This window comes from Arvicola amphibius, chromosome 9, assembly GCF_903992535.2.
Source record: "Arvicola amphibius chromosome 9, mArvAmp1.2, whole genome shotgun sequence".
Classification (NCBI taxonomy): Eukaryota; Metazoa; Chordata; class Mammalia; order Rodentia; family Cricetidae; genus Arvicola; species Arvicola amphibius.
The window spans coordinates 94,235,120-94,252,525 of record NC_052055.2 but is presented as its reverse complement, the minus strand read 5'-3'; the positions used below and the strand labels follow the sequence as shown (position 1 = coordinate 94,252,525).

The following is a 17,406-nucleotide window of genomic DNA, read 5'->3' as shown; positions in this document are numbered from 1 at the left end:
TTCAGTCCTCCTCTTGACAGTTTGATCTTTTTCCATATGCTAATTTTAAATCTCTAACCAGGGCTTCCCAAACCTAACACTCCAGTCTATCCTCTTCCTCACTTTGTCAGTCAAACGCTCACCTCTCCATCCTAAAACCACCCTACCACACTAGAGGAAAAAACAAATTTTTTTTTAATTTTTTTTGTTTTTATTGCTCCCCTCCCTTTTTCTCCTCTTCTTTTCTAACCCCTCCCATGATCCTCATGCTCCCAATTTACTCAGGAGATCTTGTCTTTTTCTACTTCCCATATAGATTAGACCTATGTATGTCTCTCTTAGGGTCCTCATTGTCGTCTAGGTTCTCTGGGATTGTGAATTGTAGGCCGTTTTTTTTTTTCTTTTTGTCTAAAAGTCACTTATGAGTGAGTATATATTATATTTGTCTTTTTGGGTCTGGGTTACCTCACTTAATATGATGTTTTCTGGAGCCATCCATTTGCCCACAAATTTCAAGATATCATTTTTTCATGCTGTGTAGTACTCCATTGTGTAAATGTACCACATTTTCCTTATCTATTTCTCGGTCAAGGGACATTTAGGTTGTTTCCAGGTTCTGGCTGTGACAAACAACGCTGCTATGAACATAGTTGAGCACATGTCCTTGTGGTATGATTGAGCATCCTTTGGATATATACCCAAGAGTGGTATTGCTGGGTTTTGAGGTAGGTTGTTTCCTAATTTTCTGAGAAGTTGCCATACTGAAATCCAAAGTGGCTGTACCAGTTTGCACTCCCACCAGCAATGCCGGAGTGTTCCCTGAACCCCACCTCCTCTCCAGCATAAGTTGTCATCAGTGTTTTCAATCTTAAAACCCAGATTTCCTATAGCAGCTATAGAGCTGGGTATTATCTGGACCTCCCCAGCTCTCTTTCCTTCCCCTGGCCATGTGCACTTAATAATTAATACATTGGCAAAACATTGTGTTAACACATCTTTTATATTTTTAATTCTTTTTTTTTAAAATTTTTCATTCTGTGTATTTGCGTGTGGATATTTGTAGGTATGTGCAAATACCTGTGGGGCAGAAGAGGATGACAGGTGCCCTGGAGACAAAGCTACAAATGACTACAAGCCAGCCAGTGTGGGCGCTGGGAACCAACCTCAGGTCCTCTGCCAGAGCAACAAGTACTCTTCAACACTAAGCCATCTGTCCAAATGCACTATTTTAGGGTTGCCATCAAGAGTTCATTGTTACCTTTCTTTCTGAAAATTATGAAACATAACTTTATAAAATAAAGGTCACGCCAACTAGTGCCAACCTTCTAGACAATATATGAATCCCTAGAAGTTTATAATAATTCTGTATTATTGTTTTCTGGTTTCCACAAAAGTGCACATCCCAACAGGCGTGATCCTATCACGCTCATAGGAAATCCGAGGGCTCAGGGAAAGCTGGCGGTTCTGTCTGCCATCAGGTGTAGCTGTGAAACAGGAGACCACTGACAGCAGCTGGAAGCCCAATCCGGCGAGTCAGAAGACAGCAACCGTGCACGTCCGCTGTTTTATTTTTGACAGTTTATAAAGCGTGGGTTTAACTAAAGCTTTCTAGACTTAGGAGTGGGAAGAATTTTAAAGATGCTCCTCGCCAGTCCGCTAACTGTGGACTCCAGGAGGAGGCCGTACTTCACACAGGCGGGCAGCTAGCAGATCATTTCTAGGTCGGCGTGGCCGTATCTGATGGCAGTGGACAAAGACACAAAGCCAGCGCAGCTGCTTGACAAAGATCCAGCAAGGCCACATCATGGCCACTGTGCCCCTTTTGGTTTTGATCTCCATTGCGGGCGGGAGGCTTTTAATATTTGTACAACCTGGTGATATTGGATTATTAGGTGTTCTAGGTGGTTTTCTGTGTCAGCGTGACATAAGCTAGAGTCATCAGAGGAAGGCGCCTCAGCTGAGGAAATGACACCTTGAGGTCCAGCTGTAAGGCATTTTCTCATTTAGTGATCAACAGGGGAGGGCCCAGTCCTAGCCCATGGTGAGTGGTACCCTCCCCGGGCTGCTGGTCCTGGTTTCTAAAGAAAGGTGGACTGAGCAAGCTATGGAAAACAAGCCAGTAAGAAGCTCCCCTCCATAGCCTCTGCATCAGCTCCTGCCTCTGCCTGCCACGGGGATCCTGTCCTGTTTGAGTTTCTGTCCCGACTTCCTTCAGTGATGAAAACATGCTGAACTGTAAGCCAAATAAACCCTTTCCTCCCCAACTTGAATTTTGGTCATGGTATTTCATCACAGCGATGGAAACCCTAGCCAAGACAATGGGAAATTTCCTATGAATCATTTATGCCTTCTTTTGGGAGTACTGCTCTGCTCCCAGGAAAGTCCTGGACTTCCTGCCCTTCCCACTTTTAGGGAGATATCCTTATCTACTTGAAGGTCTTCCTTATATCTTGGAGGTGGTGGTGCACGTAAAGAAGCCAGAGGTCTCTTTAATGAGGCTCTGAGATATTCTTGAAACATCTGTCCCTGTCCTTAGTTAGGAACAAGATAATCAAAACAAAGTAAACTTTAAAACATCGATGAAATTTGGTGGGCTAGAGGAGCTGGCCACAGATCAGATTACAACCCTCTTACTACTGTACACTCGGGTGAGTACGTAGTATATACAGCAACAAAGATATATTAGCTAGAGCTACCTCTGCTCTGCACAGAGACTTAGGTTGGTGGGCAAAGAATGATGTGGGAAGATGACGTAATAATGAGTTATCAGGAGCCCCCTTACTTAGAAAAACTCATGCAAAGCCTCTGTGGTGTCATATGACCAAGGAGCAAAAGAAAGCCAGTATTAGACATACCAAAATTTTATAAAGATATAAATTTTTTTTTTTTTTTGGTTTTTCGAGACAGGGTTTCCCTGTAGTTTCTAGAGCCTGTCCTGGAACTAGCTCTTGTAGACCAGGCTGGCCTCGAACTCAGAGATCCGCCTGCCTCTGCCTCCCGAGTACTGGGATTAAAGGCGTGCGCCACCACCGCCCGGCTAAGATATAAAATGTTTACATTGTATTATGCCAGAAATTGAATAATAGCTGCAGCATCTTTGGCCTGACCATTAAGAGTTAATACTACACTGCTCAGGATTTGGCAATCTGCCTGAGATGCTTGGAGATATTCTGTCTAGTGTCCTTGAAGCCACAAGAGTTGTCTAGAAGTGGGATTATGAGTTGATGAGTAAAAATGCTTGCAAAAGGTAACTGTTTTGGTATAATTTATCAATGGTGACTAAGAGATATGCAAGAGGAGGTTGAACACGTGTCTGAGAACAGAAATGATATGATCTATGTTTTGGAACAACATGGACCTGTCCCTGCTTACCGAATTCTGTATCAATAAAAATGCACTCAGAACCAGTCAGGCTTCAAGATTCTCACCACCACTGATGGCCTGGTTCAACCTTCTTGCCTATTCCTTGCCTCCTCTCTGGAACCTGTCAACCACAGCCAGGGCTAGCCCCCCGCAATATGTATCTTTTACCTCTGCTTTAACGTCTTCATATTGATCCGACTCATTTTTATGTCTTACTTACACATCAGCACCTGGCTCTGATACTGGTTGCACACCAAAATAACTTGCCAAAATTTGTAGCAGCTGCTGTAACTAATGTGTGTTTGAAATATAATTCAACGAAGTGTTTCTTAGCATCTCCAGTTTTATTCCCAGCAGGATGGGAAATATCATTCCTAATTAAATGCATTGGGTTGACGTTTCCGTCATCCTGGCCTACCGGAGCTATAGTCAGCCAGCTACCCTGTGAAAACCACTTTCATAGATGAAGACGTCACCTATAGTGAGGGACTTGTTTTCAAGATGATCTTAAGATTATATTAGAAGTCCCAAGTAAATTATAAAAAGGAAGCACTCCTAGGAATGTTTTCATAAGAGGAACATGCCATGCCAAAGCTGATGAGGGAGCGAGAACATTCTGATTGGATCACCATACCACCTTTACTCTGACTTCAGTAACTGCAGAGGACCAAGTCATGGGCATGGGATTAATGGTTGAGATCCCAGACCCCAGGAGCCTGCCTGCTTGGATGCAGTTCTCAGCACCAGCCTTTCCCAGGTCTCTCAAGTGAGGTGCCTTGATTTTATCGTAAAATATGTATTAGATTTTTGGTACTGTAACAAAATGCCCGAGAGAAACGGTATAGAGGAGGAAAGATTAATTTTGGCTCTTAGCTTTAGAGCAGTGGTTTTTAACCTGTGGGTCACAACCCATGGGAAGGGGTCAAGTGTCCCATTCACAGGGGTCACCTGAGACCATCAGAAAACGCAGATATTTACATTACAATTAATAACAATAGCAAGATCCAGTTACGAAGTAGCAACAAAAGTACTTTTATTGTTGGAGTCACTACAACTTGAGGAATTGTATTAAAGGGCCATGGTATTAGGAAGGTTGAGAACCACTGTTACCTCAAGGAAGCCAGGAAGAAGGAAAACAGAAGGGGTCAAAGGCAGACCACTTCCAAGTCCCTGTCCCAGTGCCCACCCCGTTAGTGATTCAGCTTGTTGTGATGAAAAGACGTCCTGACAAAGCAAATGAAAGAAAGTTTTCTGACTCACAGTTTCTGTGTATAGTTCTTCGGCGTTGGGGGTGGGGTTCTTGTGGTGGTTTGAATAAGAATGGACTTCTTAAGCCGTACATTTGAATGGCTAATTTGAATGGCTAGTCATCAGGGGGAGGTACTATTTGAAAGAACTAGAAGAACTAGGAGGTGTGGTCTTATTGGAGGAAGTGTTGTAGGGGTGGACTTTGAAGTTTTAAAAGCCAAGCCTAGTCTCTCTCTCTCTCCCTCCCTCCCTCCCTCCCTCCCTCCCTCCCTCCCTCCCTCCCTCCCTCCCTCCACCCCCCTCTCTCTGTGTGTGTGTGTGTAAATATCTTCCTGCTGCCTGTGGATCAGGATGTAGAACTCTTAGCTCCTTCTCCAGCACCATGTCTGCCTGCATGCTGCCGTGCTCCCTACCATGATAACAACAGACTAAACCTCTGAAATGACAAGCAAGTCCCTAATTAAATGGTTTTTGTTTTTGTTCTATTTTATAGAAGAGTTTCCTTGGTCATGCTATCTCCTCACAGCAATAGAACAGTGACTAGCACAGAAGTTGGTATCAGGATTGGGGTATTGCTGTGACTGACCTGACCATGCTAATTTCATGTCAGCTTGACACAAGCTAATGTCATCAGAGAGGCGGAAACCTCAGATGAGAAAATGCTCCCCATAAGATTAGGCTGTCTTAGGGCATTTTCTTAGTAAATGATTGATCAGAAAAGGTTCAGCTCATTGTGGACGGGGTCACCCCGAGACAGTGATATTGGGGTCTATAAAAAAGCAGGCTTAGAAAGCCAAGGGGAGCAAGACAGTAAGCAGCACCCGGCCATGGCCTCTGCCTCAGCTCCGGTCACCTGTTAGTTTCCTGGCCAGCTTGAGCTCCTGCCCTGACTGTTTCTGATGATAAACCGTTATAAGGAACGGTGAGTGACACAGATCCTTTTCTCCCCGTGCTGCTTTTGGCCATGGCGTCTCGCACGACAATAGTCAACTCTAAGACGGTCATGGCGGCAGCAGTTACAGGCAGCTGATCACACTGTGTCAGTAGTCAGGAAGCAGAGGGAAATGAATGCTGGTGCTTATTGAGTATCTCCTTTTTATTCAGCCCAGAACCCCATCCCATGCAGTGGTGACACCCACAATTATTGTGGTTTTCCCTGTATCTTTTAACCTAATTTGGAAACTCCTCCACGGGTGTGCCCAGAGGCAAGTTCTCGTGGTGAGTCTAAATCTCCCCGTGTTGACAAGGTAACTACCACCCCCACTCTCTCCAAGTAGTTCTCGCCTCTTGCTTTCCGCCACTCCTCAATACTACCTCAGATTCTGAATCCTTCAGAGCTCCAGGCCCCACCCATGTCCTCAAAGCCCATCAGCTGGCCACCAAGCCTTTAGCATGTGAGCTTTTGGGGACCATTTCAGATTCAAACTATCGCCTAAGAGAAGTATAGGGGACAGTGAGGAGGGCACGGGGGCTCCTTTGGTTCTTCTTTCCACGGGAAAGGGAGTGTGTCAACACTGGAGGAGCTTTGTGAGCCCAGAGATTGTGCAAATCGAGCTTTGCCGATCTGTAGTGTGCTAACACAGGTGTTGTGGTGTCCCACTGTGACGACTGAATATTCATGTCTGAAGTCTTAGCTAAGGGACTGGTTCAGCCTGGCCCTGGGTGCTCAGCTGCTTATAGACCTGGGACAGAGACAGCTGGAAGGCCCACGTCACCAATCCACGTTGGCGCATGGGCTCTTTGGTCTGGCTCCCCAAACCATTATTTCCTCTTGGGAAACTTCAGAAGTAAGAGAGCCAGGGGGCTTGGCACTGTTGGAAGCACTGCTCTCTCCCAGGCCTGAGCATGGTGGAACTGAGGCTCAGATGATGGGCGTACGTTGATAGATTCAGGAGATAATGCCATCTCCTGCTCAACTCGGGATCACTGGACATAACGCATCTGGGTAACAAATTCATTTCCTCGACAGCAGCCAAGCTTTGAAGTCCAAGGCACACACATTGCGCGCGCGTGTGTGTGTGTGGGGGGGGGATATTTTTCCAAAGTGTTATTTTATAGGCTGACAAAGTAGCTGATTTCATGTTTGTTCTCAGTGAAATGACAACCACAGACTTATGAATTAACTAGACATCTGATGATTCAAGTGACTCTAGTTAATTAATAGGAGCAGGGCAATGTTTTTAAAGGACATCCTCAGCCTTTGGGGATATGCACCAAGTCATCAACAGATGAGTGCCATGCGGTCTGCCCGTGGAAAAGTTCAGGGAGACAGACAGTGGGAGGGGCCATGAGTTGCTGAAGCTGCAAGGAGGCTTCATCATTTAGTCCTCTCTACTCTAGTATTGTGGAAAGGTCCCTTCAGGCTTTAAGGGAGGCAGGGAAGACGATCAAGGGGAGGTAAGAATAAAACTTGGAGCTGGGCAGTGGTTGCACATGCTTTTAATCTCAGCACTCAGGAGAGGCAGGCGGACCTCTGTTGAGTTTGAGGCCAGCCTGGTCTACAAGAGCTAGTTCCAGGATAGGCTCCAAAGCTACAGAGAAACCCTGTCTCAAAAAACAAAAGACAAAGAGCAACAAAGAATGAAACTTGGATCAGCCAGATGTTTGTAGCAGTGCTGAGCCAGGACTTCTAGAGTCCGGCCTGGATCACTTACTTTAGCCATATTTAAGCACAGCACAATTTTGGGAAAGAGTTTTTTTTGAGAGCAATTCAGTCCCAAGTGCACAACAAATTTAAGACACATTTACACTGAAATTCATAGAGTACATCTGGCTTCTTTGACTAAGATGGGTACTGTTTTTTTTTAATATTTATTTATTCTGTATACAATATTCTGTCTGTGTGTATGCCTGCAGGCCAGAAGAGGGCACCAGACCCCATTACAGATGGTTGTGAGCTACCATGTGGTTGCTGGGAATTGAACTCAGGACCTTTGGAAGAGCAGGCAATGCTCTTAACCTCTGAGCCATCTCTCCAGCCCAAGATGGGTACTGTTGACTCAGAAATAGTGCCCAAGATTTGGAGTCCAGGGAGATTGACTGAGGCAAACATGCTTGTGGGTGTCAGGACTGGCCTGCCCCTGGGATAACATGGAAGTCTCTTAGGCTTTTGTAAAGCACAAGTGATAACTCATTTGAATGAGTTTTATGGCCTAGGAGAAATGCTTAAGATTTAGGGGGAAAAGGTCTGGGATAAGTAAACATATATTCTGGGAGATACAGGTGGAGCCTGGCTCACCAGAAGGCAGAGGATCACCAGGTTGTAAACTACTTCCTTTGCCAGCATTCCAAGAGGAAGACAGGCTAAACATTTCCTTCCTTTGGATGATGCACGTGTGTGTGTGTGCGTGTGTGTGTGTGTGTGTGTGTGTGTGGTGTGTGTGTGTGTGTGTGTGTGTGTGTGTGTGTGTGTGTGTATTAGAGCCAGTTACTTTGGGATTCCAATGTAGACTGGAGATCAGAAGCCTTCTAGAACTTCAGTACCAGACTGGGACTGCAGAGACATCCAGCCTCATGGACCGAACAGCTACAGGACTTCCGGCCTTTCCATCATGAGATAACCATTATTGAGCTACCAGATTATGTGCCATAAACCAGTCTAATAAATCCCCTTTGAACATAGTCATTCTATCAGTTCACCCTAACGCAGTAGATTAATGGACTCTCACTTGAACATCTCATACAGCCAACTTCATGGTTCTTCTCCCATTCCAAGACAAAGATTTCAAATCTCCAACCAGGGGTCTCCTCTGGTAGGAATCAGTCTGCTTCCCTTTCTTCCTTTGGATTTTCTAATCCCCTGCTATAGCCCAAACCAAACAATTCTGAGGGAGAAGACCCCCCTACCCAGAGACATGAAAGCTTTTTGACTTTGCCAGACAAACACAGATTCTAGAGTTCAGATCCCCTCCTCCCTAGGGAGTCTGTTTCTTTGTGGGCTCTGCGGTGTGCCTGGGCTTTTGCTTTCAACAAAGCCTGACTGGGCCTGAAGTCTTGCTTTTCCTGCGGTTTTTCTTTTCATTCTTTAAATTAGCAGAGAAAAAGATTCAGCTCTTGCCACCCTCACTGACCTCATCATACTCATCATAACAGCATCGCTTCCGTTTGTTATAAATATATATATATATAATCTTAGCTTTTTCTTGTAATTCGTTAGCGCACTCCCGTGTGGGAAAGGTCCCAGTGCTTTGGTATTTCATTAAGCGAGAGCAAACTGCAGTCTCGAGGGTATGTGACTACAAAGGGGCTTCCCAAGCATAGGGAGGCAGAGCTGTGGTTTCCTTGGTTACTTCGTCTGACTGCTCACTTACCTGTTATCAAGACCAGCACCACCAAGATATTGCCCCTAAAGATTCCCTCGTGTGACTTTGCATACATGCCCTTTCTCCCAGCCCCGTATGACCTTCAGTCCGTTTCCTACTACTGTAGCTTCATTTGTACTTTCAAGACATTTAATGTAAACTGGATTTTGTGTGTGTGTGTGTGTGTGTGATCTTTATTGTCTGGATTCTTGTGTTATTGGAGAGCGCAGGGGCAAGATCTCTTTTACAAGGGTCTTATTCTCTTGGGGATGATTGAAGGGTTTGGAAATTTCAGGAGCCCAGGGTCGTCTAGGCAACTGAACCTTGGGAAACATGCAGGTTCGGAGATGCAGGAGGGCCATGAGGACACTAGGACACTCGCATCAGCACGCGCAGTGACTTTGCGGCGGCGGCGGCGGCGAGAAGAGGATGCGCGTGCACAGGCGCGGGCTGCCAGCCGGGAGCAGGAAAAGGTTCAGTCAAGAAGCTGTGAGGGGGTCGCCACACTCCCACGGTCACTTGGCTGACGTGAGCCACTGGGGCGCGCACGGCGCCTCGCGCGAGTTGGGGCTGAGCCGCGTGCGCTGCGCTGCGCCTCTTGCGGTCCTGGCGTGGTCACCGCGGCACGGAGCACCCGGTCCGCTGACGCGCTTGTCTGACAGCAAAGGCGGAGGCCGTGCTCTCGTCGCCGGACACCCCCTCTTCGCACGATGAGCCCCGAGCCGGCACCCCAGCCTCCGGAGCCCCGGGGCGTGCGCTACAGCCTCGAGGAGCTGGAGCCCTGGGTTGAGAGCCTGGAGGAGGACGCCGAGGCCTCCCTCGTCAGAGAGTACCAGGAGGCGGCCGAGCTCTTCCGCTCGCTGGTGGCCGGCCTGGCGCAGCCGGACCGTGTCCTGTGCCTGCAGCTTGGGGACGCGCTGGCTCGTGCCGGCCTCCTCCCCGATGCCATAGGCGCCTTCCGCGGGGCCGCCCTGCTCGGCCCCCTGAAGCCCGCGGAGCTGGATGAGCTGGCGAGCGGCCTGGCGCGCGCCCTGGGCCTGCGCAAGAAGCGGTTGCGGGAGGTGGCGAGGTTCGGCTGCGCGGCTGGCTCCCTGGGGCCGGTGACGCCCCGCGACTTGCTGGGCTGTCCGCGCTGCCGGCGGCTGCTCTACAAGCCCGTAACTCTGGGCAGCGGGCTCACGGTGTGCAGGCGCTGCGTGGAGCTGGTGTCCGGGCGGCCGCAGGCTCGGCGCGTGAACGTGATGCTGAGCGGGCTGCTGGAGAGATGCTTCCCCGTGGAATGTCGGCTGCGCAGGCTGGCGGGCCAGGCGCGGGGGCTTCTACGCCAGCAGCAGCCCGAGGCCGCGCTGCTCAGGTGCCAGCAGGCCCTGGACATGGGTGAGTCAGCCTCGAGGGTGACCACGGGCTGGGCGGTGGCCGGTGGCGTTTTAATTTCAAAGGTAGTGAGGTGCACAAGGCTTACCACCCTACCCTTCAGGGTGAGGTCACATGCCAGGTACATCGTTCTGGTGACTTTTCCAAGACTGGTGTATGATGTAAAGCAATGTTAGTCAAAGAGCTGTAGTGTTAGTCACAGAACTTTAAAATTTCTGGTAGGTATGTTAAATAGGGTGACGAAAAAGCGATATCTATTTTAACAGTGCTTTCCACTATATATCCAAAATATCCTTTACATAGCTTCAGTATTTAAAAGATCAATATTTACTTTATCTTTTGCCCATTGTGTTTTGGAGAAGATGAGAATTGTCCCATGCACATTCTCCTCCTGGAAATCTGGTAGAATCCATGTGTTCAATAGGACTGGTTGCTAATAGTTTCAAAGAGGTCTGTATACAGCGGCACCAAATGACTGTAGAGTTATTCGAGGGGCCGGGGACATGGATCACTGGTTAAGAGCACTAGCTGCTCTCCAAGGGGACCTACCTGGGTTTGGGTCCCTTCATTCACATTGGGGAATTACAACCTACTCCAGTCCCAGGGGATTTTGGCGCCCCCTTCTGACTGCCTTGGAAACTGAGCGGCTCAAAGTGCAAACGAGTAGGCAAAGCACTCATACACATACAATAAAAACTGAAGTCGGAAACAAATTTGTTTTTAAGTGAGAGCAGAATGGGTGACTATATCCTACTACCTTCGTAGAATACCACAGGAAAGAAAACCAGCCAGCTGCAGTGACAGACTATACATACGTGCTGAACTCACAAACACAATGCAAAGTGAAAGCGGCTAGACTTGCCAGGCCTGGCAGAACAGATCTGTCCGTAATCCCAGCTACTGGGAAACTTGAGGCAAGAGAATGGCTAGTTCAGTACCTGCCTGGTCTGTAATGTGAGTTCAAGGCCCTGTGTTATATTGAAAATTTGTTGGGGGTGGGGGGAGACTATAGCTCAATGTCTGAATGCCTACTGATTATGTGTCAGATTCAATATTCAGTACCACCCCCCCCCCAAAAAAAAACTGAAAAAAGAAGAAACAACAACCAAGCACACAGGCACCTCTACTGCGTGATTCCACTTGTTAGAAGGGGAGCAGGCAAATCACTGTAGGGCAGTGTTTCTCAACCTGTGGGTCATGACCCCTCCAGGGGTCACCTAAAACCATCAGAAAACACAGATATTTATGTTAAGATTCATAACAGCAAAATTACAGTTATGAAGTAGCAAGGAAAATAATCTTACAGTTGGGGGTCACCACAGCATGAAGAGGTGTATTAAAAGGGTACCGGCATTAGGAAGGTTGGAACCGCTGCTATGGGGTGTTAGAAGCAAGGGTTGTGGTGATTGAAAGGGACTGTTGATTGGAGGACCTGTGTGGGTAGTGACTCAGTATTTTGTGACTTTGGGGATGGAGACGTGTGTTAACTTTCTAGTAGTTTTGTAACCTCTGTGTCTTAAGCCTTTTATTAAAGCACGTTATACGTTTTGGAACTCAACCTACAACTGTAAAGTTTTGACTAGTTCAGTCTTTTCATGTGACAACTTATATTAAACATGTCCCGTATTCGCTTTCTCTTCAGAGTAGAAGATTAAACTTGGGTTTCCTAGTTTCAAAGTTTATGAATGAAAAAGGAGACTGAGGTGGTAGCTCGGTGGTAGAATGAGTGCTGAGTTCATTCGTGAGGCCGTGAGTTCAATTCCCAGCACTGCACAACACACACACACACACACACATACAGACACACACGCACAGGCACACACACAGACACAGGCACACACACAGAGACACACACAAACACAGGCACACACACACAGAGACAGACACACACAGACAGACAGACACACACACTCACACGCTGTTACATTTCATGATAATGTTAGCTCAAAGTAGAGGTTTGGGTTCAGTAAATAAGGTCATAAATGTTTGGAATTAGAATGCTTGTGTTTGTAGCAGTCATTAGCACCATGTCCTAATACTTCAAAGACGAGGTAAGAGCAAATGTTCTGATTCATCTAAGTAGAGGCTTTGTAAGTAATCTTTGGCAATAACTTGTGAATGAAATTAAATAAATACATATGTTAAAGGAACAGATATGTGTAGGAGGAGAGAGCTGCTTGTTGGTTCCTGGCTGCTTAGCTCCAAAATAACCACACAGAAACTGTATTAATTAAATCACTAGCCCATTAGCTCTAGCTTCTTACTGGCTAACTCTTACATCTTAATTTAACCCATTTCCAGTAATCTTTGTATTGCCACATGGCTGTGGTTTACTGGCAAGATTCCAACCGGCATCTGTCTCTGGCAAGGCTACATGGCTTCTCTCTGACTCCACCCTTCTTTCTCCCAGCATCCAGTTTAGTTTTCCCTGCTTCTCTCTATTCTTTTGCCCTATCAGGCCAAGCCAGTTTTCTTTATTAATTAATCAGTCGTATTCACAGCATACAAAGGGGAATCCCCTTTGTATTTAAATAACTTAAATTTTAATAGAAAGGTTTTAAGTTTAACCTAGTAAATTTACATAAAACAGTTATCAAGTAAGAATTGCAGTTATACCTATTTTATCTTTTATCATAACTAAGGAAAACTATAACTATAAATTCTTCAACTCCATCAAAGGCTTCAGAAGAATATATTACCTAAGTAAACAGGAAGTGCATTGTAAGGAACTTTAAAAATTCTAGAATTGACAGAGACTTCTGGCTACTTGGGCAGTCACCCAAAGTTCTTCTGTATCGTTGGAGCATCCATCTTCAGCCTACAGGACCATAGTATCCAGCAGACTTTTCCATGAAGCAAGAAGTTTCAGAGACAGTTCTGCCTATATTGGCAGTTTTTCAGTCATTTTCTTCTGTGTCCTGCAGAATGTCTCGTAGACTCTGTTCTTTCATGAAGCAGGAACCCTGAAGGGCGGTGGTCTCACTTTTAGGCAAGTTCAGCAGTCATTTCTCTGTGGGTCCTGCATGTCCAGTTCATCAAGCCGTCCAGGCAAGAGCAGTTTCTTGCCCAAATGGCTAACCAACTCCATAAGGAGCCTCTTCGATGCCCCTCTTCATCTTGAAGTAATTGGTGCTGCCAGGAGCAGATGTGTCTCATTGTCCTAAATAATAAGTCCTAAATTCTTAAAAAACATTTTAAATGCTATATTCTGTAGTCTTTGAAAGGTTTGAAGAATGCCTATCCTACTGAAATACATCTCTGTACATCTAGAAAATCTAACTAACATAACATGACTACAAGCTTGACTCTTATAGATGATTATCTATTAATCTATATTTCTTAATTATACATTACATTTTTAAATGAACTACACAGTCACAATACCTTAATCAAGAGCACAAAATTGACCTAAAATTTGTATCAATAGACCAAGATCCATACTCTTGCAAATCTTTATAGCATATCCCCTTTAAATGCAAGCAAACATTTATAAACAATATTTGGGAATATGAGTATAGTTTTTCTCCAAACTGCTTCCTGCTTTTTGTTGGGTGAAGTAATTTTTGAGGGGTGTTTATAGTGACCTTTAGGGAAATCTTGGTCCATGCTGGGTTTTATTTATTTATTTTTTATTTTTTTGGATACAGGGTTTCTCTGTGTAGTCCTGGCTGTCCTGGAACTCACTCTGTAGACCACCTGGCTGGCCGTGAACTCACAGGGATCCACTTGCCTCTGCCTTCTTTTATTTTGTTTTGTTTGTTTGTTTGTGGTGATACACAGATTACTAGAAATGGGTTAAATTAAGATGTAAGAGCCAATAAGAAGCTAGAGCTAATGTGCCAAGTAGTGAATTAATTAATACAGTTCCTGTGTGGTTATTTTGGTTCTGGGCAACCAGGATGAAGCAACAGTCTCTCCCGACCCCCAACAGATATGAGATAGGCAGTGGTGGAGCACACCTTTAATCTTAGCACTAGGGAGGTAGAGGCAGGTGGATCTCTGTGAGTCCAAGGCCACCTTGGGTTATACTAGATTGATCCAGTTTCAAAGAGAAACAGAGCCAGGTGGTGGTGACAGCTCACACCTTTAATCCTAGTACTTGAGAGTCACACACCTTTAATCCCAGCACTAGGAAAGTGGAGACAGGAAGAGACATGGCTGGGAGGAGACAGGAGCTCAAGACATTCAGTCTGAGGACTTGTAGAGCCAAGATACCCCATTTGGTCTGAGGATTTCATAGAGGTAAGGACTGGTGGCTGACTGTTCTGCTTCTCTGATTTTTCGGTTTTTACCCCAATATCTGACTCCAGGTTCTATTAAGACCAACTAGAATTCACACTACAGAATTGTATGAAAAGATAATGAATTCAGCAGATAATTGGTTACACACACACACACACACACACACACACACACCTCTCTCTCTCTCTCTCACACACACACACACCTCTCTCTCTCTCACACACACACACACACCACAAAGGTGGATGTTCTAAGATTTTGTTTGAAGTTGGAAGTTAATTAGATGGGTTAAAAACAAAAGCAGACTGCAAACATCAGAAGTTAGGATGAAAAGTTGCGGGAACAAGCTGTGTAGGTTTGGGTTTTTGCTGACTTAACAGAAGCTAGAGTTGTCTGAGAAGAGGGAATTTCAATTGAAAAATGCCCCCATCTTGGTTCTGTAGGCAAGTATGGGAACATTTTCCAAATTCATGATTGACTAGAAGGGGAGAACTCACTGTGGGCGGTGCCACCCCTGGAGAGGCGGTTTTGAGGTATATAAGACAGAAAACCGAGCAAGCCAGAAGAGAACAAGCTCGTAACTAATATTCCTCCATGGCTTCCGCTTCAATTCCTGCCTTGAGTTCCTACCTTGGTCCTCGATGGTCTGTGGCCTGGGATATGTAAGCCAAATTAACCCTTTTCTTCCCCAAGTTGCTTTTGGTTGTGGTGTTTATCACTGCCGTAGAAAAGCAAACGAAGACACAAACTAACAGAACATTTCCGTGCTGGTTCATGAGACATTGTGAAGTAGAGCATAAGTTTACGGGACACAGACAAAGGTTCTGAAGTCTCTGAGGCCGGAACCCAAAGGAGGAGTGAAGAGAAAGGGAAACATTTAAAGGGGGAACAAAAGAGCCAAGAATTTTCCACAGCCGATGAAAAATTGTGACTCACTGAATCAAGATTCCCTAAGTAATGAAGGAGAAGTTTGGAATCAGAGAAGACGGACTAGGCTTTTTTCCTTTGAAGGAGTCATAAAAAGACTGACAGACAAACTTTCACACAAAGTTACTGAAGCCAGAAGACAGTGGATTAACATCTTTAGATTGCTGAAAGAATAAAATGTAAAATTAAGAATAAAAAGGCCTACCCAGAGGTTGTTTTCCATCTCAAATGCCTCTCACAGACGAAAGGGACTCAAGATGCTGTAGGCCAAAGCTGCGGGCAACGCCGATACACATTTTTGGTATCAGATTATGCCACATAGACTTCTAAGGGAAAGGCTATGAAAATGGCATCTCAATAAAATGATGTTTTGTGGCATTTATAATCTATATAAAAGTGAAACTGGGAGGTAGCACAAAGCCAGGATGAGCGATAAACATTGTGTGGTGAATGTGCGTCTTGGATGTGGTAAAAATACTGGAAGTATACTGACAACACTTTATGTTGCATTCGATCGAGCAACCAGCAAAAGGATTAAAAGGTGAAATGTAAAAGCTCTAGTGAGATAGCAGATATTTGGCCCATTCAAAATATAGAGGACCCGAGGTGGCTCAGCAGGTAAAGGACCTCAAAATCTGAGTTCAAAGCCAGTGGCCTCCACAGCAAGGCAACCCCACCCCACCCCTCCCCAGTCATAAAAACACAATAAAATTTTAGAAGTGAAAAAATAAGTAACAGAGAACAAATGAGACACCCAGAAAAGCGACGATTTGCTTCAGCATTAAGTGATCTGAATATCCCTTGAGAATGGCGACAGGCTGGACTAAATGAAGCATGACTGTGTGGGGCTCCCAAATGAGAAAAACTTTATTTAAAAAAAAAAGAAGTGGCGTATAAAGACTGAGAGCGCCCTGATGTGACAAAATTAGCATCCAATAAATTAAAGGCAAAGTGTATTAAGAGGGATGGAAATATCTAGGATCTATGATCTGGTTAAACAGAAAACATAAAAAGCAGCATTCCTGAGCATTCTGAATCTAATGAGTATTTAAGCACACACACCAAGAATATAAGGTGATAGAAATACACTTTTGTTTTAAAGAATTTAAACAAAACTTTTAGTAATTAATAAAACATGAATAGAAAAGTAGTTAAGAATACATGTTGGAATACATACATTGGTATTTTTATTTCACAGTGTTGGACCCTAAAGCCCACTTACCAAGGAGGGGTCACCCCAAGAGACCACTCTCACACCGCAGTTGCCACAAAAGCAAGAGGAATTTTATGTACTGCCGCGACAGGGCCCCTTAGCCTCGGGAGGAGAAGGACCCTGAGTGGCTGTTACAGGCTACTTTTGAAGGAAAAAAAACCTGCAGAAGCAAAGGGGGAGTCCAGGAGTAGTTTGTCAACTCATTTAATGGTCAGCTAACTATAATTGATCAACGCCACAGTGGTTGCTGGGTTGGTTGAGCAAGGAGAAGCACTTGCAGGTCATCTGAAGGTCATTTTTCCCCAGTTCCAGGGCCTGGGTTTATTGAAGAAAAACTACAAAGGGATGGAGAGTTCCAGGGGAAAGTACCCAAAGCTTCAGTGCACGCGTGGGTGATTATCAGGTTCCTGGTTCCAGGGCGAGGGGCAGTAATGCTGAGATGCCCCAGAGTCTTTCAATAGGTGTTACTACATGGAGTATCCGTAGAATATATCACCTGTTTGAATTCACATGACCTGTTGCTGTGTAGGCCGATGCCTAGGTTAGACTATAAAATAAATGCAACAGGTTAAAAGGTTGAAATCCCAACAGAGTTGTTACTCGAACACTAAAGGAAAATTAAGCAATAGGTAAGTAGGCAGTCGTCAGATATTTGGAAACAAAGCAATGCATGTTTAACATTAACATGTAACATGTCTTAGTCTGTCTTCTGCCGCCATAACAGCATACCATGAACTGGCCAAGTTATAAAAGAAAGAT

The 17,406-nt window shown here is 45.2% G+C and overlaps 1 protein-coding gene across 1 annotated transcript in view; it reads left to right on the top strand.

Annotated features, from left to right (window-relative positions):
* Positions 1–9,601: 9,601 nt before the first annotated feature.
* Lonrf2 (LON peptidase N-terminal domain and ring finger 2) overlaps positions 9,602–17,406 on the top strand; it is a 30,928-nt gene continuing 23,123 nt past the window's right edge. The window contains exon 1 of the mRNA XM_038344020.1: positions 9,602–10,268. Coding sequence (XP_038199948.1) covers positions 9,602–10,268 — 667 coding nt within the window. The remainder of the gene's footprint in view (positions 10,269–17,406) is intronic.